The sequence below is a fragment of the Triturus cristatus genome, chromosome 1_2 (genome assembly GCF_964204655.1).
Source record: "Triturus cristatus chromosome 1_2, aTriCri1.1, whole genome shotgun sequence".
In the NCBI taxonomy this organism is placed as follows: domain Eukaryota; kingdom Metazoa; phylum Chordata; class Amphibia; order Caudata; family Salamandridae; genus Triturus; species Triturus cristatus.
In genome coordinates this window covers 450,288,945-450,310,636 of record NC_140580.1, presented here as the reverse complement: position 1 = coordinate 450,310,636, position 21,692 = coordinate 450,288,945, and the positions used below count along the sequence as shown (strand labels likewise).

The window sequence follows — 21,692 nt, the reverse complement described above, 5'->3', positions numbered from 1 at the left end:
TAATGCACCCAGCTAGAGGGGTGGCTGACATATGCCTTGGCAGTGTAGGTGATGGGCATGGTACACAGTGATGTGTGCCATGTCGACTCTTTGTTTTGTCCTGCACCCAGACACTCAGCCTGCAAGGGCAGTGTGTGTGTGTAAGGGTACAGGGTCTCTGAGGGTGGCACAATGAGTGCTGCAGCCCTTAGAGGCCTTCCCTGGTCACAAGGCCCTGGGTACCTAGGGTACCATTTACTAGGGGCTGACATGTGGCTAGGGTTTGCCAATTTGGAGTTTGTGTGGTTTAAGGAAGGAACATAGGCCCTGGGCACCTGATTGGCAGGAACCCAGGGTACACTCAATCGAAGTACATTCAGCAATTTAGCAAAAAGTGGGGGCATACCATGCAAGAAAGATGGCACTTTCTCACACAACCCCCCCCCCCCCAAACGAAAGGTGATGAGACTAACCTTGTCCTATGGAGTCTTCATTGTCTAAGTGGAAGAACCTGGAAAGTCCATCTGCATTGGCATGGGCAGTCCCTGGTCTGTGTTCCACTTCGAAGTCCATTCCCTGTAGGGACATGGACCACCTCAGTAGTTTTGGATTTTCCCCTTTCATCTGCATTAGCCATCTGAGAGGTCTGTGGTCAGTTTGGACTAGGAAGTGAGTGCCAAACAAGTATGGCCTCAGCTTCTTCAGGGACCAAACCACAGCAAAGGCCTCCCTCTCAATGGCACTCCAACGCTGCTCTCTAGGGAGTAGTCTTCTGCTTATAAAAGCAACAGGTTGGTCTTGGCCTTCATCATTGGTCTGGGATAGGACCGCTCCTATCCCTAGCTCAGAGGCATCAGTCTGCACTATGAACTGCTTGGCATAATCTGGAGCTTTTAGAATTGGTGCTGAGCACATTGCTTCTTTTAGGGTGTCAAAAGCCTTTTGACAACTAACTGTCCAGTTAACTTTCTTGGGCATTTTCTTGGAGGTGAGTTCTGTGAGGGGGGTCACAATGGACCCATACCCCTTCACAAACCTCCTGTAGTACCCAGTCAAGCCAAGGAATGCCCTGACTTGGGTCTGGGTTGTTGGAGCTATCCAGTCCATGATAGCCTGGATTTTGGGTTGTAAGGGCTGTACCTGGCCTCCACCTACAAGGTGGCCCAAGTACACCAGTGCCCTGCCCTATCTGGCATTTGGATGCCTTGATAGTGAGACCTGCACTCTGCAGAGCCTCTAAAACCTTCCCAAGGTGGATCAGGTGATCCTGCCAGGTGGAGCTAAAGACAGCAATATCATCAAGATAAGCTGCATTAATGGACTCCAACCCAGCCAGGACATGGTTCACCAACCTCTGGAAGGTGGCAGGGGCATTCTTTAACCCAAAGGGCATCACAGTAAACTGATAATGCCCATCAGGGGTGGAGAATGCTGTCTTTTCTTTTGCTCCTGGGGCCATGCCAATCTGCCAGTACCCTGCAGTTAAGTCAAAGGTACTGAGAAATTTGGCAGCCCCCAATTTGTCTATCAGTTCATCTGCTCTTGGGATAGGGTGAGCATCTGTCTTGGTGACAGAGTTGAGCCCTCTATAGTCCACACAGAACCTCATCTCTCTCTTTTCACCCTGTTGATGAGGTTTGGGGACCAGAACCACTGGGCTAGCCCAGGGGCTCTCTGAAGGCTCAATGACCCCTAACTCCAGCATCTTGCTGACCTCAGCTTTGATGCTTTCCTTGACTTGATCTGACTGTCGATAGATTTTGTTCTTGACAGGTGCACTGTCCCCAGTGTCCACATCATGGGTACACCAGCTTGTCAGACCAGGGGTCAGGGAAAAGAGGCTAGCATATTGTTGCAAGACTTGCTTGCAGTCAGTCTGCTGTTGGGCAGAGAGGGTGTCTGAGAAAATCACACCATCTACTGACCCATCTTTTGGGCTGTAGGATAGGAGGTCAGGGAGTGGCTCACTCTCTGCTTCCTGTTCTTCATCAGTCACCATCAGCATGGTGATGTCAGCCCTATCATTGTAGAGTTTAAGGCGGTTCACATGGATGACCCTTTTGGGTGTCCTGCTAGTGCCCAGGTCAACTAGATAGGTGACCTCACTCTTTCTCTCTAGGATAGGGTAAGGGCCACTCCATTTGTCTTGGAGAGCCCTTGGTGCCACTGTCTCCAAAACCCACACCTGCTGCCCTGGTTGAAATTCAACCAGTGCAGCTTTTTGGTCATACCAGTGCTTCTGGAGCTCCTGGCTGGCCTCAAGGTTCTTGGATGCCTTTTCCATATACTCAGCCATTCTGGACCTTAGGCCAAGCACATAGTCCACTATGTCTTGTTTGGGTTCCTGAAGAGGCCTCTCCCAGCCCTCTTTTACAAGACATAGTGGTCCCCTTACAGGATGACCAAACAGAAGTTCAAAGGGTGAGAAACCTACTCCCTTCTGTGGCACTTCCCTGTAAGCGAAAAGCAAGCATGGTAACAGGACATCCCACCTCCTTTTGAGTTTCTCAGGGAGTCCCATGATCATACCTTTCAATGTCTTGTTGAACCTCTCAACAAGGCCATTGGTTTGTGGGTGGTAGGGTGTAGTAAACTTGTACTGCACTCCACACTCTTTCCACATGTGTGTTAGGTAAGCAGACATGAAGTTGGAACCTCTGTCTGAAACCACCTCCTTAGGAAAACCCACCCTGGTGAAGACACCCAGGAGGGCCTTGGCTACTGCAGGAGCTGTAGTAGTCCTAAGTGGAATTGCTTCAGGGTACCTAGTAGCATGATCCACTACTACTAGAATGAATTTGTTCCCTGAGGCTGTGGGAGGTTCAAGTGGACCCACAATGTCCACACCTACCCTTTCAAAGGGGACCCCCACCACTGGTAGTGGAATGAGGGGGGCCTTTGGGTGGCCACCTGTCTTGCCACTGGCCTGACAGGTAACACAGGAGCTGACAAACTCCTTCACCTTTTGGTGCATCTGGGGCCAGTAAAAGTGACTCACTAACCTTTCCCAAGTTTTGGATTGCCCCAGATGGCCAGCTAGGGGGATGTCGTGAGCCAAAGTTAGGAGGAACTCCCTGTACTTTTGTGGCACTACCACCCTCCTGGTGGCTCCAGGAGTGGGGTCTCTTGCCTCAGCATACAGTAATCCCTCTTCCCAATAAGCTCTGTGGGTACCACTGACATCTCCCCTGGCTTCTGAAGCAGCTTGTTGTCTCAGGCTTTCAAGAGTGGGACAGTCTCGCTGGCCCTGGCACAGCTCTTCCCTAGAGGGTCCCCCTGGGCCCAAGAGTTCAACCTGGTAAGGGTCAAGCTCCATAGACTCAGTTCCCTCAGGGGTATCTACATCCTCTCCAGGGGGAGAGGGGTTCTGAGTGTTTGGCTGTACAGAAGCTGGTCCCCCAGTCTCCTTGCCCTTCCTCTTGGTTGGTTGGGCCATTATTCCAGGCTCCAAACCTACTTTTTCACCCTTCCTCTTGCTCTGTGCTCTGGTTTGCACACACACCAATTCAGGGATGCCCAGCATGGCTGCATGGGCCTTTAACTCAACTTCAGCCCAGGCTGAGGTTTCCAGATCATTTCCAAGCAGGCATGCAGCTGGCAACTTTGGAGAGACCACTACCTGTTTCAGGCCAGTAACCCCTCCCCCAGCCTAATGTTACCATGGCCATGGGATGACTAGTGGTGACACTGTCAGCGTTGGTGACTGGGTAAGACTTCCCAATCAAGTATTGCTCAGGGGAAACCAGTGTGTCTTTCACCATAGTGACACTGGCACCTGTATCCCTCAGAGCTTCTACCCTAGTTCCATTTACCCAGGGGTACTGTAAGTATTTCTTTAAGTTGGGGGGCCACACAGCCACAGTGGCAAACTCCACTTCTCCCAAGGAGACTAAACTTGCTTCAGTGTGTTCCCAGATTTGCTCAGGGTACACCTCTGATCCCATTTGTATACTTGCTGCCCCAGGAGTGGCTGTACTGGGTGCCTTAGGGGCTTTGTTTTGGGGGCAAGATACAGTTAGGTGTCCCTGCTTCTTACAGGTATTACACCAGGCCTTTAAGGGATCAAAGTTCTTCCCCCTATATGGTTGGGGCACTTAGGGAGTAGTTTGGGTCCCACCCACCTGAACAGGTTTTTGGGGCCCTTTGGAAGACTCAGACTTTTTATCTTGGGGATTCTCACCACCTTTCCCCTGGGGAGGTTTTGTGACCACCTTCTTGTGGTCACCCCCAGTGGTTGTCTTGGTCACCCTAGTCTTGACCCAGTGGTCTGCCTTCTTTCCCAATTCTTGGGGAGAAATTAGACCTAGGTCTACCAAATGCTGATGCAACTTTTCATTTGTGCAGTTACTCAAAATATGTTCCTTCATGAATAAATTGTACAATCCAGTAAAATCCTGCACACCATGTCCAGCTAACCAACCATCCAGTGTCTTCACTGAGAAATCTACAAAATCAATCCAGGACTGGGTCTGGGTTTTGTGAGCCCCCCTGAATCTAATTCTATACTCCTCAGTGGTGAATCCAAATCCCTCAATCAGAGCTTTCTTCATGAGGTCATAGGATCCTGCTTCTGGCCCAGAGAGAGTCAGAAGCCTGTCCCTGCAGTTACCAGAGAACAGTTCCCACAGGAGTGCCCCCCAGAGAGGTTTCTTTACTTTCCTGATATCACAAGCCCTCTCAAAGGCTGTGAACCATTTGGTGATATCATCACCTTCCTCAAATTTAGGGACAATCCCTTTGGGGATTTTAAGGTCAGAAGTTTCCTCCCTATCCTTGTTTTTATTATTGCTGCCACCATTGATGGGTGCTAAACCCATCTCTCTCCTTTCCTTTTCTAGAGCCAGGAGCCTGGACTCTAGATCTATTCTTTTGGCCAGCCTCACAAGGCTGTCCTCTTCACTGGGGGGTCCCCCAGTGTTGTCTCTGGGACCAGAGTCACCTGTGTGGTCTCTAGGTGCCCAGATGCTATGTCTTGAGTTGGAGGGTATGGGTGCCATCTCCTCCCTAGGGAATAGTATGGGGAGGTTGCTGTCCTCCTCCCCTGATTCCCTTTCCCAATCTGACTGGCCATCACCATGTTCGGATGGGTGGTCTTTAGCATATTCAGCCAGGAGCTCCTGGAGCCCTTGTTTGGTTGGATGCTGAACCATTTGTAAATTTTTGAGTTTACATAAGGACCTCAATTCCTTGAAAGACAAGTGTAAGTAAGGTGTGAGGTCGAGCTCCTCCACCAGGTCCATGTTATTATTATCACTAATAGCTGGGTTTGTTTGAGACATTCTAACCTGACAGTTCTAACCCTCTACCCTGACTATAGTGACTTTTATTTTTCTAAAATTCTAATGGGACTTAAGCAAGGCCCTAGCAAGACTTTTAGTAATTTTGGAAAAACCAATCAGAATTCTAAAGGCAATTTTTAAGAGTTCTGTCGTGTGATCAGATGGTAACCAAGTAGTCCAACAAATGCAAGTTTGTATCCCACCGCTGATCCACCAATGTGAGAAAGTGGCTCTGTATATACTGTTCCCTAATAGGTACAGGGTGTACAGAGTCCACAGTCCCCCAGAGGCTGATAGAGGTCAAAGTTAGGTATGACCTTACTCTCAAAAGTGGTAGCTTGGTCGAGCAGTAAGGCAGCACCAGAGGACAGTGTAAAGCATTTATTGTACACACTCAGTCAGCAAATGGTTTCACACTCTCAATAACTGAACTCTAGGCCAATGATTTGTATATATAAAATATATGCTTGTTTTATTTTTAGAACCACAAAGGGGATAAAAATATACTTTCTCAGAATGAGAGGTTGAATATAAATACTTTTGTTTCAAGCAATAAATTTGTGTAAACAGTCACAGTTGGTTGCATTAAACAATCCTATTTCCTAAACATAACAATGCATTGAGCTCAATGGTAAATTCAGGATATTTGTAATAAATTACTTTTCAGATTACTTTTGGAATTCCAGGTCTGGATCCTAGAACCAGCCTGGGGTCAGTATTCAGAATCAAGTGATGAAAGTCGACTTAATAACTGTAATGATTTTTAAATAATATTTAGCTATTTCAAAAGTTAGCACTTGGAAAATATTTCACAGAAAACATTCAATGGATCTCTATGGCAAGAAATTCAAATTGCAGGTAGAGTACTTTATCGTTACTTTAGTAATTCAGGACTGGGTGCCTAGACCCAGGACTGGGGTCCTTATCAAATGCAGGTAAGTAATTTCGTTTGCAGAAATGGTACGATTTTAAAAGAATATTTCAAATTTGCAAAAGTAGACACTTAGAAGAAATTTCACAGAAAAGCAGACAATGGTTTCCTATGGGAGAAAAATGAGTTAGAAGTAAGTATAGTTGTGAACACTTTTCAGAGTCAGGGCTGGGCACCAAGATCCAGCACTGGGAGCTCCCCTAGGAGCAGGTGAGTAAATTCGTTTTTGTCACTTGGCTGATTTTTGGTGAATTTTTGCAGTTTTGAAAAGTTCACACTTAGAAGATTTTTGAAGAAAAAGCCAGTCAATGTTACCCTATGAGGAAAATGAAGTTAGCGGTTTAAGGGTAAGTACTCGACTGGTAGTGTTGAAATTCCGGGCATGGACTCAGGGGTCCCCCAGTGTCAGGTAGGTACAGTTGGTTCACCCTCAGCGGTTTCAGGACGGCCGGGTGCAGAGAGAGTTGGGCCCAATGTTATCCTATGAGGGATAGGGGGGCCTTGGTTGGTGGCTGCTGTCTGGCAAGCCACGCGGCTGTGGGAGCTGGGCTCCTGGTCACTTACTCAGGGCAAGTGGGGAAGTAGGTTAGTGTAGAGAGGGCACTGCCAGGGCCACTCGGGCGGCTGGGTGCAGGGTGCTTTTGAGCCTTAGGGCGCTCAATGGAAATCAATGGGAATGTTCCGGTTTGGAAAGAGGCTGCAGGCTCGGGGACGAGGATGTTTCAGGTGCCACCACCACTTCGAGAGGTAAGTTGGGTAGTTGTAGGTTAGGTGGGTACCCCGGGATTGGGCACAGGGGGTCGCAGGGCGCCGGGTGCATGGGTGCCTTTTGACGTCGGGAATCTTACCCTCTGGTTGATCGCGGCTGGGGTGGCACTTGGTTCTGAGGCTGCAGGCTTCTTCCGGGATGTCGAGGGGGGTCCTTGGGTGCCGGACTCTGGGTCACAGTCGCCGTGGGGTCGTCCTCTGGGTCTTTGTCCACTCCGGCACTGGCCAGGCTGGGCTGGTGCAGAGTGTGTTGGGTCCGCGGTCCCGGGCTGGTGCCAGGGATAGCAAGTAGGTTTCTTGAGTAGAGCCTCTACTCGTGGGAGTCCCAGGGGCTTAGAGCTAAAAGGTAGCCAGGTCCTCCGGGGTTGGTGAGGTTGCTGGCCACGTGGGATGCCGCGCTGGTGCAGGTTCGAGAGTCGACAGGCCGGTAGGGCTGGGGCCAAAGCAGTTGGTGTCTTCTCTTTTTAGCAGCTGCAGGGCAGGTCTTTGTTCTTCTTGCTCTTCTTGTCGTTTTTCTATCTGGAATCTAAGGAAGGAAGGTTCAGGGGGCCCCTAAATACTAGATTTAGGGGCGTTACAGGTAGGTGAAGGCCAGGGACCAATGGGTCCTTGTCCTGGGGTGGGTACACCCCCTATCCTGCCTCTCTCCTGTGGGAGGGGGGCAGTAGCCTAATCCTGATAGGGTAGGGCCTCCCATCTCCAAGATGGCGAGAGCCCGGAGATGTGCTTCACCTCGCCTCCCCCACCTGAGGGGTGGGGTGGGCAGGCTGGCACATCCCCTGTCCTTGTATGGGGTTTCCGGCCAAGCTTCCCGCCAGAGTGGGGGGTTGCAGTGGCCTGGGGAAACTCCAACTGGCGGCATGCCTTTTGAAGCTTCCCTTTGCTCATCCTGGGGGAGGAGATTTCTCACCTCACCCAGGATGTGCATTGTTGCAGGCCCGGGAGAGCAGGGGCTCTCCCACCCAGGGGTCCAGCAACGTGTCTGCTGTGTGGCAGCCTGGGCATCCTCAGAGCAGACGTGGATTGCAAGTTAGCTGTAAGGGGGCATCTTCTAAGATGCCCTCTGGGGTGCTTAGTACATTAAATCCTACACTGGCATCAGTGTGGGTTCAATGTGCTGAGAAGTTTGATACCAAACTTCCCAGACTTCAGTGTTGCCAATATGGTGCTGTGGAGCTCGTGTTTGACAAGCTCTCAGCACCATGTATTCTTAAATGACAGCACTGCACTTACAGTGCCCAGGAATGGACCCGGGTACTGTAGGGGCACAGGGCTCCTGCTCCTGTGCCCACACCATAGGCGTAATGCACCCAGCTAGAGGGGTGGCTGACATATGCCTTGGCAGTGTAGGTGATGGGCATGGTACACAGTGATGTGTGCCATGTCGACTCTTTGTTTTGTCCTGCACCCAGACACTCAGCCTGCAAGGGCAGTGTGTGTGTGTAAGGGTACAGGGTCTCTGAGGGTGGCACAATGAGTGCTGCAGCCCTTAGAGGCCTTCCCTGGTCACAAGGCCTAGGGTACCATTTACTAGGGGCTGACATGTGGCTAGGGTTTGCCAATTTGGAGTTTGTGTGGTTTAAGGAAGGAACATAGGCCCTGGGCACCTGATTGGCAGGAACCCAGGGTACACTCAATCGAAGTACATTCAGCAATTTAGCAAAAAGTGGGGGCATACCATGCAAGAAAGATGGCACTTTCTCACATCCGTCAATTTAGTGAAAAGGGGAATGAGGACCGGGAGATGATGACTTACCACCCCCTGTGAGGTATTTTTATGTCTGGTATTGGCAAATATTGTTTTAGTTTACTAAGATTATAGATGTAAAGGTATGTGTATGTATGAATATGTGTACGTATGCATGTGTAAAAAAATATGTGTGTGATCAAGGCTCAGGCGAGCCGAAACGCATAATGGCGACGACAGAGAAATAAAGATCTTTTGCGCTTACTTCTTGGGTCCGTGTCCATCTCTCAGGAGAACCGTCTTTCCAGTTGGCGGAGGAATACTTACTATCTATATATATTTGTGGCATGTGTATCTTTGCATACTTCTGCCATCTAGTGTTGGGTCCAGATGTGTGACACTTGTCTTTTTGAGTCAAGAGGTAAAGTGACTCCTATTACTGGTAATGGCCATCTACTGTCTGCTTTGGATGTGTATCCACCGAGCTCCGGGTTGACACCTCGTACTGGTTGTCTTGGGGCTTTCAGATTCTGTATTCCTGTTGAAGGTAAATTGTGCTTGCAGTAGCTTTTTGTGTTGTCTAAACCTTTTCTTGGGCACAGCAGTATTCTACTCAACGCCTCCTTGTGCTCTCCACCCTGTACGGGCCTTCGCCTTTTCCCTCAAATATTGTCTGAGATGGGAAGGTCTCCATTTCAGTAGTGTCCACAATGTCAAAGTATCCCCAGACTGACTTCCAACAGGTTTGCAACTTTTATCTGTTCCCGAAGCACAACAAGGCCTCTTGCACCACCTACCTTGCGCTCCAAAAAGATTGCGGTACTAAGGCCATCAATGACTTGCTCGGCAACCGATGGCGTAGCAGCAAGAATACACCCCTGACCTCTTTGGGTACCCAGATGTCAAGAAAGCTACACAGCCGGGACCCTCTGACGACCAGCCCCTCAAGTTCAGCCCTGAGCTGTGCTCCCATTCAGGGTATAAGGCAGAAGAGCCACAAGTTCTCAAGGTCCATCCACGGAAGATGTTGACTGTGAGTACCCCCCCCCCCCTTCCGTCGCCTCCCCAAAATCTAACTCTGGCCGAGCACTGCCTTTATGGGGGGGAGGGGATGGGGAGGGGGGGGGTCGTCAGACTTCGCTCCAGCACTTCCTCAAGGCCATGGTCGGCATCAACCTAAATCTTCATCTGATTTGGAGTCAGCCTTCTGCACTGAAACAGCTGCCAAAGCCCCAGCTCCTGGTGCCGATAACACCTTCAATGGATACAGCAGCGTTGACCTGTAAAACACCCTCTAGGTCCTTTTCGGCTCTGAAGGCTTTATCTTCACCAAAGCCCCTCTCTGCGTCAAACTAAAACAATCCTAGGTGCTGAAACACCCCATGCCTAAAGCCATGCCCACCACTGCATCTGAGTACCAGGAGCACTACAGCATCTACAGCAGGAGCTCCATGTCAGGCAGAAACTGACTCTCATCCACCTGCAAACTAGCAGGGCTCTCGCCCAGCCTCCACCTGAAGGCTTAAGCCACTATCCCTCATAAGATCAAGTTGACGTTTGAGGAGGTTCTTGCCCTGAGCCACCGACCAAAACCAAAAAGACACCATGATTGAGACACTGATCATTCTTGCCTCAAACACCCCTCCGCCTCATAAACACCCCTCCCCCTCCTCTCCCCTTCTCCTGTGTTTCATCACAAACACTGGTAGCACTTCCACGTCAGCCACCAGAGGGTTCCCTGCACTTATCTATTGGGGAGGAGAGTCCAACTTACCCACTAGATCCTTACGAGTCCCCATTCGACTGTCAGCCCAATGATTACCTGTGGAATGAGTACAATGTTGACTCACCTGGGGGACTCACTGACCCAGGCGTTTTCCGTGCCAAACCATCCCCACCAGATGACACACCTCTTACCATGAAGTTGTGCACTGCATCAGGTCTCCGCCTTTCATAAGGTGGAGCTACTCCAGGTCCAGGAAGAATAGGAGTCCCTTATGGAGAGGCTGTCCTCCACCCAGTGTTCCCGGCAGTCCTTCCCCCATACTCAATGAAATTCTGAAAACCCACTCTTTAAGTAATCAAGAAGCTTATAAAAGCCAGGGTGGACAAACTAGAAGCCCTCTCCCTCAGGCACCACATACATCAGAGGACAAACATCCTCCAGACACCCTCATGGTCCTTATGGCATGCAAGCATGCCAGTGCCCTGACTTCTCCACCACACAGAGCAGGAAGATCGCCGCAGCTGGTAAGCAGGTCGCCGCTCAATCAAAAGTACATTGGTGTATCAACAATTCAAGTCACGTCAATGGTTTATTGTTTATGATTACTTAAAATTGTCCCAATTTACAATTTAAAATATTTAGACAATAGCAACGAGATATGCGATTTTTAAAATCCGAACGACATTAATGATGCGAATAAGATGTTAACTAAAAATTTAAACAATCTACAAAGGTTATATAGTTTAGATTTTTCAAGGAACTCGGGCACCTGAATTTGTCCAAGAAAATGAATTAACTAGGTCCTGTTGAGATAAAATGTGCCTAAAAAAAAGATGCAGAGCTTTACATTAAAATGTAATTTAAGCAAACTACAAAATGTTCTATTATTCAAGTTATCAAATGATTGGTTGGGCTTTTAATCCGCTTGTTACATGGGCTTGTGAAGTGCTGTCATGCTTGAACTAAACCCATGCCAACCTAATTCATGCTTTTTTAGTTTCCTCTAAATCGGTTTGCCGTAAAAGTTTCCTTACTTTTGCCAAATATTTTACGCCCCGGCAGGCAAAGATTATGGCGGACCCTTCCAACCAACGTATCACGGCTTGCCTGCATGTGCGAATGTTCAATTTATTGAAAATGGATTTTAAAAGCAGTGTCCTCAAATCCTGGACTGCAAGGGATGCACATAGCAGGTGTGTTAGTGTTTCATTACGAAAACCACATAGGCGGCAGTGTGCTACTTGTTGGTTGCTTTTCCAGGATGGCTGTAGGTCTTTCGAATCGTGCATGGCCAACCAGTAATCTATAAAGCTCTTTTTTTAACTCTGTGCTGAAATGGGTTACTAAGTAGGCCTGAGGCTTTATTGATGTGTAAGTTAATCAGTCCACCCATGCCGACGTTTGGAAGTTGCAATTTTATTTTCCAAGAAAGACTTCTTTGCTAGGTTAACCAATTTACCGAAATCAGCCCGGTCTGCCATGCTGTCCCATGTCATTTGTATGTCGAGCTCCGCCAATGATTTTCTCAGATGGGCTCCCCATGAATTTGGAATGTCTTGATAATATCTGGTTTTTAATTTCTTTCCGGCATAGACTATTCAATGACCCCCTGCTCAGATGAGTGAAATTTATGGCATAACTTCACAAAGCCGGTCATGCCCTGGAATTTCAGATTCTAAAGGCCGAATTCCAACCGAACCTGAGCTGGGGAGGCAGACTTTGGTAGGTTGAAAACGGCCTTGTAAACCTTCGTCTGGAGTTCGTTTAACAGATCAGCCTCTTTACCGCACCAGACGTGTTACCGTATCAACAATTCATTCTTTCTGATCTCCAGGTATCATTGAGCCCACTGGGATTAAATGGAGGAGCTCCTGTGGAATCTCCCGTAACAATACAGAAAACCTGTCCATGATCACACTTCTGAGGGGAAGCGGATTCCAAATAATACCATACGGTGTGCCTTATACGCTGCTGATAATGCAGGACATTGCATCAGTTCCAGTGTCCTCATCCAGTGCCATATGTTGCTGCATTTCTGGCTTCAAGATAAACGTACAGCAGTATCTGCTTAACTTGCCTTTCGACGAGGAGCACTTCAGACTGCAGGTTGGCTAGATGCACAAAAAGATGAAAACAAAAAAACACACATATATGGCCAAGACTATAGGGGCTCTCCAGACACCTCCCCAGTATTCCTTTCGGAGGTCCCAGTACAGAGGGAATGCCAAGACCACCTCCTCTGACATGACTGCCTCCTATAAAAAACCGCAGAAGACTCCTAGGAGTCTATAGGGGTAATAACTCCTGGGGCAGAGGAAAGCGCAGCTAAGGGAGCCATCTCAGCCAAACAGTGACTTCCTTTCCCCTGATCACACTACACCTGTAGGGAAGACTGCAGGGGTTTCTTGCACGGTGGCAGGAGATCATCTCCGATCGGTGGGTTCCATCCATCAGAGGGCAGGGCTACTGCTAAGAACTCGCTGCAACCCCACCAAACCTCCCTCCCTGCACACACCCTCTCACCAGAACCATCAGCGCCTTCTTCAGGAGAAAGCAGAGTTTCTCGTCTGCAAGGGGGCCATAGAGCCTGTGCAGCCACACTGTGTCAAGGAAGAGTACTTCTCCCCCCCCCCATCCCCGAGAAGGACGGGCCACTCTGGCCTATACTCCACCTCTGGGCCCTCAACGAGTACATCTTTAAGAGCACTGCCACACTGTCATGCCTATGCTACAACAAGGAAGACTTTATGACTGCAGTCGACCTGAAGGACGTCTACTTTCACATCCTGATCTATACTACACATCGCTGGTACGCCTGGTTTGTTGTAAGAGGCCAGCATTTTCTGTTCAAAGTGCTACCCTTCGGGGCCACTACGGTTCACAGGGGTTCACAAAGTGTCTTACTGTGGTTGCTGGCCTATCTCAGGCATCCATGTCTTCCCTTACTTGGATGATTGGCCTATCAAGAGAGCAAATACACACAGTGCTTGGCTCATAACCAAGACTACCATAGACTCATTTCATGATCTAGGGTTCACCATCAACACAGTAAAGTACCACAGTCCGGTTCAGCCCTTCTTGGGGTGTATTTCTCAACTCAGTCACAGGAAAAGCAGATCCCAGCAAGCTAGGGCCCAGCTTTAAATTGTTACTGCCCCCTTTCCAGCTAGATCACCAAAGCAGTCAGGATGGTCATGCTTTTCCTAGGCATGATGGCCTCCTAAATTGCCATAGTTTCCTACGACAGATTATTCATGCGTACATTGCAGGTGTGCCTAGCTGTACAATGGTACTAGAACCCGGTTTTCACTCTGATTACTCCAGTCGCATCTTCCTCTATCAATCAAGTTTCCCATTTACATTGAGACTTCCTGCTCCTATCGCTTTCACTAAAAGAAAGGTTTTGTGTTTTACGTCTAAAATGCTTCGAAGGCTGTTTAAAACAGCACACCAGATATTTCTGTATTGTTTCTTTACTTTAGATACACAACTTGGATCAGGTGGATGAGCCTTCCCCAAATGTTTGCAAGTCTGACAACTTTTGGTGTTTTGCAAGAGTACATTGCTAATATTTTACTCTTCATGTGTTCATATGGTTGTGGTGATTCTAGTAAGACAATTATGCATGTGTTAAACTTTCAGAAAAACTGGGGGCAGTGCATTTGACATTACAAATTGTTTTAAATGTTTATGTTCACAATCGGAAATTTAATTCCCATTTGAGCAACTTGAAGTGATGTGACCTACATGAAGCCAGCAATGCTCATTTGCGCTGTGTGATCAACCTAAATTCTTTGTATGCATTAATTACGTTTATTCAGAAGATTATGCTTGCACACCTAAGCTATCTTTTTATTTTTCTCTGAAGACAAGTGAATGGCCGCTGGAAAGTTTATGTGAAGAACTCTGCAATGATCTATTTAACCCATCATGGGAGGTAAGAGTTTGGATGTTTTCTCAGTTCCTGAAATATAAATGGCTTGTGGGTAGATTTGAAAAGTTGCAAAGAATGTTCTTGCATGAGAATGAGCAACTGTAGTTAGTTTTAAGTCAGGTTGATAAATTGTTTCTTTCATAAACTAAAGGGCTTGTTCTAAATTTTCCGTAGTTCCGGGCCTGTAAAGAGCATGGTCCTAAACCAACACTTTTTTTATACAGGATGAATTATTTGCCACTAGTTGGAAATATTCCTTCTCCCCGCCTTTAGTTTATGTAACCTTGATACAGTATGTCCTTAATGTTCTGGTGGTTGTGACCTTTTTTTCTTACCCTAATATTGACATTCCTTCTCAATTCCATTCTGAAGAATTTTGCCTCTAGCTCTCATATTCACTTTGACACATTAGGATGCTTTTTGAATATTATGCTGTTTTGCAGCGTGAATCTTTCTGGATTCACTGTGCTGTGCATTATTCCGCCATCTAGTGGTTGGGTCCAGAAATGTAGTTTTTAAAAAAAAAAAAAATTTTTTTTTATCCCGTGGCCCAGGTGGGCGTCGACATACCACCATTTGGTGTCCTTGGTGACGTCCCACCTTTGGTCGCCATCTTTATATTCTTTTTTCCGCCGTTGGGTCTGGATCGTTATCAGAGTTCCAGAGTATTTTGGAAAAGGAATTGATGGAAACGGAAAAAATTGACAATCTAAGGTTTTTATCACACCCAACTACAAGCCAGGTAGCCGTGACTACGAAGGAAGATTTTCTCGACAGAACTATACGTTCACATGAGAATGTGCACACAGGGGGCTCCCTGAGCGCAGGAATGGACAAGACTCCTTTCAATTTTTGCACCAATTGCCACCACAAATACACCCAGAAGGACCAGCATCCCCTCTGCAACCTCTGCCTGCCGCTCGAACACAACAGCGTGGACTGCAACGTGTGCTCGGCGTTCACACCCAAGACCCTCAGAGTGAGAGTGGCAGAGAAGGGCGAATTACACCATGCAGGGGCCACCTCCATCGCTCCGAGACTTGGGCCTCTCCAGTGGGGAGGAAGACAACATCGCCGAAGGATCAGAGGACGGCACTGTTGCACTGTCGTCTAAGTCCATAAGAAAACGTCAAAGGAGGTAAGAGTCGACAACCTGCAAACACTCGACCAACACTCGAAAGAGTGAGAGTCCTCGAAGGGAACATTGCTGTCAACACTCGACGAAAGCAACCGCACCCAGGGACAAACAGCCCAGCGGATCCTTCGAAAAGGACTCCCAGATGGCGAAGACCCACAAAAAATCAAGGTCGAAGGAAGCCCCCGAAAAGGACTCAGACGCCGAGAAAAGAAGGGTCAACTACTTGGACTACCTCGAAGCGAAGCGCTCAAATTCTCGACGCCGATCAAGCTGCCGAGATGGAAAGGAAGAAAAGGAGGCTAGAGGCTGAAATGGCGAGCATCCTGCAGTGGAAGAAGGACTTCGACAAGATGAGTCGGTACACCATCCTGCCCGAGGTCGAAAGGCTTCGAAGACCCCGAACCACCGAAAACGCCTGAACTGGTCGAAGAACAGGAGGAAGAGGCCCTGTATTACTTCGAGGGATAAGGCGAGGAGGAACAGCTAACCTACCAGGACTCTACGTCCCCTGAGGCGCAAGACTTAGAGTGGCGTGACCTTGACGCTGAAATGCCGGAAGAAGGAATAGACACATACTCTTTGAGGCCTTCACCACCAGACGATATAGGGATCTATAATAAGGTGGCCAAGAATGCTGTACAGACATATGGGGTAAAATTGGAGGAGGTGAAGCCCAAGGCTTGCTTTCTCATGGAGACTCTTACCTACACAAACAAGGAGTCAATTCCTGCTCATGCTCCCTAGTGTGCTGGACCACGGCAGTGAGGCTTTCAGGGAGCCAGCTGTATGTAAATCTGTGACCCCGAGAACAGAAAAGAAATACAAGCACTCCTCAAAGGACCCTGCATACATTCATGGATTAGTGCCAGTTGATTCAATAATTACTGCAACAGCGAGGAAAAGGACCAATGTGCCCACAAATGCCGGCCCACCTCCTGACCAGGAGAGTAGGAGAATGGAGCTCACGGGAAGAAAAATAGAACGGAGTGCAGCAATTCAATGGCGCATTGCCAACTTCAACGCCCTAATCAACAGACATGCATACCAACACTGGGAGGAAGTAGGGCAACTCCTGAACCACCTACCGGAGCAGTATCAGCAAAGGGCAAACCACCTGGTAAAAGAAGGGAAAAACATGGCAAACACATGTTTAAAGTCGGCCTTGGACGCAGCGGAGACGTCTAGCAGGCAAATGATGATTGGGGTGACAGAGAAGGCACGCATGGCTTAGAATCTTGGACTTCAAGCCTGAGGTACAGAACAACATCCGGAACATGCCCTTCAACGGAGAACAACTTTTTAGGACACCAATTGATGAGAAGTAAAGTCAACTCAAAAAAGACAACGAAACTGCAAGGTCCATGGGAGCACTGCAGTTCAGAGGGATGAGAAGGGGTACACCCTCAAGAAGGCCAAATGGTAGGGGAGGCAACCAACCAAGTACCTCGCACCAAACCTTACAACAAGGTAATCGGGGAAACAACCAGGGCCAGCAGTAGCAGGGACAGTGGCAGCAGAACTGGCAGTACCAGCCACAGGGCCAGTCCTTTCGAGGTCGCTCAAACAGACGAGGACTGTCACGGAGAGGAGGGCAACTACCTGCCTCCAAGTGATTTCGCAGAAAGGCAAATGCCCACCCAGATAACACCTCTAGGGGGGCATCAAAAGAGAAAGTCCAGGAACAGATTTCACAAAACAAACCGTTCACTGAACATATAACACCAGTAGGAGGCAGAATAAGGAACTTCCTCCAGGAATGGAACAGACAAATGGATACTAAACATAATACAATACAGCTACTGTATAGAACTACTAAAACAACCTCCAAACAAGAAGCCAAACAGCAAGGTGCACTCTGCAAAAGAGCTCTCACTCTTGGTACTAGAGGCGCAATAACTGCTCAAGAAGTAGGCAATAGAGATCGTCCTATACAAGGAAAGAAACAAGGGAGTTTATTCCAACTACTTCCTCGTACCAGAAGTGGACGAAACATCAAGCCTATCCTGGACCTAAAGTTCTTAAACAAGTTCATACGGACACAAAGATTCAAAATGACATCTCTGCAAGAAGTAATATCCCAGGGACAGTATTGGGATTACATGGCAAATATAGACTTAAAGGACGCGTACTTGCACATCCCCCATCAACAAAGGACACCAACGCATGCTAAGATTTGTGATCAGCAAGACTCACTACCAGTTCAGTGCTCGCATTCGGTCTCAAATCAGCTCCAAGGGTGTTTACAAAATGCATAGCAGCAGTAGCAGCGCACCTAAGGCGGGAAATACATGTATACCCCTACCTCGACGACTGGCTCGTGAAAGCAAGCTCCTACAGCCATTGCAAGCAACACATCCAGCAGGTGATACAAGCACTAATCCAACTGGGGTTTTCAATCCATTAGGGAAAGTCGTCCATAGAGCCGGAACAGGTGAAGATATTATTTGGGGCAGAGAACACCATACAAGGCAAAGTGTTCACAAGCACAAAGAACTTTGGCAATACTGAAGGAAACGCGTCTGTACTGCAAGGGGTAAGTTCTGACAATGAGGACGGTGAGCAAGCTAATGGGAATGATGGTGTCATGCATACACCTGGTCCCGAATATTCGACTCCACATGAGACCATTCCAGGAATGGATACAAGCTAATGGGAATAATGGTGTCGTGCATACACCTGGTCCCGACTATTCGACTCCACATGAGACCATTCCAGGAATGGATACAGCAGCAATGGTCACAGGCAACAGGCAGTTTGGAAGATCTAGTGGTTGTCACTCACACAGTGCATCAGGAAATATTGTGGTAGAACAAGGTAAACGTATCACAGGGGAAACCATTCGCACAACCAACTCAGACAGTGACCATCACAACAGACTCCTCCCAGCCGGGGTGCGGCGCGCACATGAACAAACTCGAGGTGAGGGGGGTTATGGTCGCAGCAGGATGCGGTCAAGCACATCAACTAACTAGAACTAGAACCTGTGTTCCTAGCCTTAAAAGCCTTTCAGAAGGAGCTGTACGGAAACATGGTGTTGGTTCAAACAACACAACCACCATTTTCTACATCAACAGACAAGGAGGAACACAATCAGTAGCACTATCAAGGCTAGCACAGGAAATATGGACATGGGCCATCCCACTAAAAGTAGACCTAGCAATACATCTCCCAGGGAAGGACAATGTGGAAGCAGACAGACTCAGCAGGCAGACGTCCGCATCCCACGAATGGGAGCTCAACCAACAGGAAATACAAAAAGTATTCCGTAAGTAGGGTACACCGCAAATAGACCTATTTGCAACACACCAAAATGCCAACACTTCGCAACCAGACCATCGGTCACAAGGGAATGCGCTATGGATAAGTTGGTCAAGGACATTTGAATACGCTTTCACCCCCCGAATACACAGGGTACTCCACAAATGCAGGATCAGCAATCTGTCGCTAATACTAATAGCACCTCAGTGGGCCAGACAGTCCTGGTTCTCACAAATAGTGGTGATGGCGCAAGCACCAGTGCACAGATTCCCAAAAAGAAGGGACCTGTTCACAGTGCAGTATGGGAGGCTGCTACACCCAGAGCCAGTGAGCCTCAGCCTAGCAGCTTGGCTCCTGAAGACTTAGAATTTGCACACCTCAAACTACCAGCAAGCACAATGGCAGTGCTCAGGGAGGCAAGAAGACCTACCACAAGGAAGTGCTACGTAGCAAAGTGGAAAAGATTCTCTGAATTGTGCATTAGGGAGAAGTTACAAAGGAGAATCGCAAAGGAATCAACAGTACTAAAATACTTAACGCATCTACTACAAAATAAACTAAGCTACACACATCCCTAAGAGCGCACTTGGCGGCGATAGTGGCTTACACAAGAGGAGAAACTGGGAAAAGTTTCTTCACCTCCCAAGTAGTAAAGAGATTTCTAGAAGGGGCAAAGAGAATCGCACCCCCAAACAGAATGCCAGCACCAGCATAGAACCTCAACGTAGTGCTAACTCAATTGATAAAGGCATCATTTGAGCCTATTCACAAGGCTACATTGCACATGCTCACGCTAAAGACTGCCTTCTTAATGGCTATCACATCACTACGAAGAGTACGTGAATCGCAAGCGCTAACACTTCAAGAACCCTACCTGCAAATGCACAATGATAAGATTGTAATGAGAACAGACCCACACTTCATGCCAAAAGTGGTGTCACGGTTCCACAGCAATCAAACAATTTAAATACCTATGTTCGAGGCATATGAGCTGCTGATTGTACACTTAGCATAGATCGCCATCTGGTGTTGGGCCCGGATGTTTGCAGTTTGTTTTTCTTCTTGGACAGTCTTTGGAAGTCACGAGTTTGGTGACTCCTCCTTCGGTCCGTACTGCGCATGGGCTTCGGCTCCATCCTCAGATTGTTTTTTTCCGCCATCGGGCTCGGATGTGATACTTCGTGCTCCGGCTTCGAACTTCTACGGTTCCAGCCTCGACGGAAAATCCTCGTTTCTTCGAGTTTCTTCATCATCTTCATCTCTCGAAGCGGCACTTTCTCCATCCCGTACATCGGCACCGGCCTTCGGGCCCTCCTCGACTCCGGTCCCGGCCGATGGAAAGGACTCCGTTCAAAAAGTGCCCAAAATGTGGGTCTAAATTTCCCCACACCGACCTACATCAGGTGTGTAATCTTTGCCTCTCTCCAGAACACGAGGCCAGAGACTGCCCCGCCTGTAAGTCTTTTCGATCGAAGAAGACCATCCGGGATCGAAAAGCTCGACGCACCATGGCGCACTCATCGTCTGCAGCTCCACCGGACATCTTCGGAGACGGCGCCGAAACTTCGGGGCAAATACACACCGAGCAGGAGGAAGACGTCGTCAGCGCTTCCGAGGCCGACGACTCCGACGTGGAGGACATCACACCGGCGCAGCGGGTCGTGAGTACTGTGCCCCCTCCCACCCCCGCGCCCAAAACCAAAGAGACTCAGGTTACACCCTCGCCTGCTGGCCTGGGCAAAACCAAGACCAAAGCTTCTATCACCCCACCTTCGGGCCCGGTGTCGAAGCCTCCAGTCTCACGGCAGCTCGGGATCGAGCCAGCCTACGCCCGGTGCCGAAAAACAGCATCCGGCACCGAAGAAAGTAATATCCAGCTCGACTCCGAAGCCACCGGTGCCGAAGCCTGGACTCTCGGCGCCGACCAAACACAAATCAGTCGGCACCGACGCTCCGGCGCCGAAAACTCCCTCGACGCCGAAAAAACCGGAGGCCCCAAAAAAGCATGGCGTACAGAAACCATCGAAGCCCTCGGTTCCGAAATCACCGGTGCCGACGGACGATTCAGCACCATTGGCTCTGTTTACACCAGACCCTTTACAAAAGACTCTGTCCAAAGATCCAAAGACTGGGCTATTGACTTTAATTATCAAGAAAAGACGCCTTGATACTCCGGCTCCTCCTCCACCGCCCAAACGGAAGGACTCTGCTACTTCTCCCCTCAGAGTGCCCTCCCCACTACCGCCTCCCCTACCTCCTCCACCCCCTCCCCCTCCCAGGTCTCCGCCACCTTTACCGCATTACTCTCCGACCCCGTCCCCAGATCCGGACGACGGGGACCCGGACAATTACCCGGCGGATGCCCCAATGGATCCCACTCCACCGGGGACCCCAGACCCATGGGAGGATTACAATAACCCTGATATACCCGATATGCCTCAGGACGACCTATACCCATCCAGGCCGTCTCCTCCAGAGGACTCCTTAGGGTTTCATCATTTAGTGCAGAGAGCAGCACACTACCATGGGGTGGACATGCACACTGAACCAGTGGAAGACGACTTCTTACTGGATACATTTGACATACAGGACAAATCCACATCTATTTTACCCATGCTTAAGGGTGTCACCAAGCATGCCGCAGAGGTGTTCAAAGACCCTGTCAGGGCCAGGGTACTAAACCCTAGAATAGAGAAAAAGTATAAGGCGGCACCCACAGACCCTGCATACATTAAGGGCCCTGCTCCCTTAGATTCCCTAGTTGTCTCTACAGCTAGAAAGCGGGCTAACTCCCAGTCCTCAGGAGAAGCCCCACCGCCAGACAAGGAATCCAAACTCCTAGACGCGTCTGGCAAACGCACCGCCTCTCAAGCTGCAAACATGTGGCGCATTGCAAACACACAGGCGCTACTTGCGCGCTATGACAGAGCACACTACGACGAACTTGAGGCTCTTATGCAGCACCTTCCCGAGAAACACAAGCGTAGGGCTC

At 48.8% G+C, this 21,692-nt stretch overlaps 1 protein-coding gene across 2 annotated transcripts in view; it reads left to right on the top strand.

Annotated features, from left to right (window-relative positions):
• Nucleotides 1–21,692, top strand: part of BTAF1 (B-TFIID TATA-box binding protein associated factor 1) — an 852,875-nt gene that overhangs the window by 204,489 nt on the left and 626,694 nt on the right. For both annotated transcript variants that reach the window (XM_085606166.1, XM_085606165.1), the window contains exon 8: nt 14,239–14,307. In XM_085606166.1, coding sequence (XP_085462292.1) covers nt 14,239–14,307 — 69 coding nt within the window. The remainder of the gene's footprint in view (nt 1–14,238; nt 14,308–21,692) is intronic.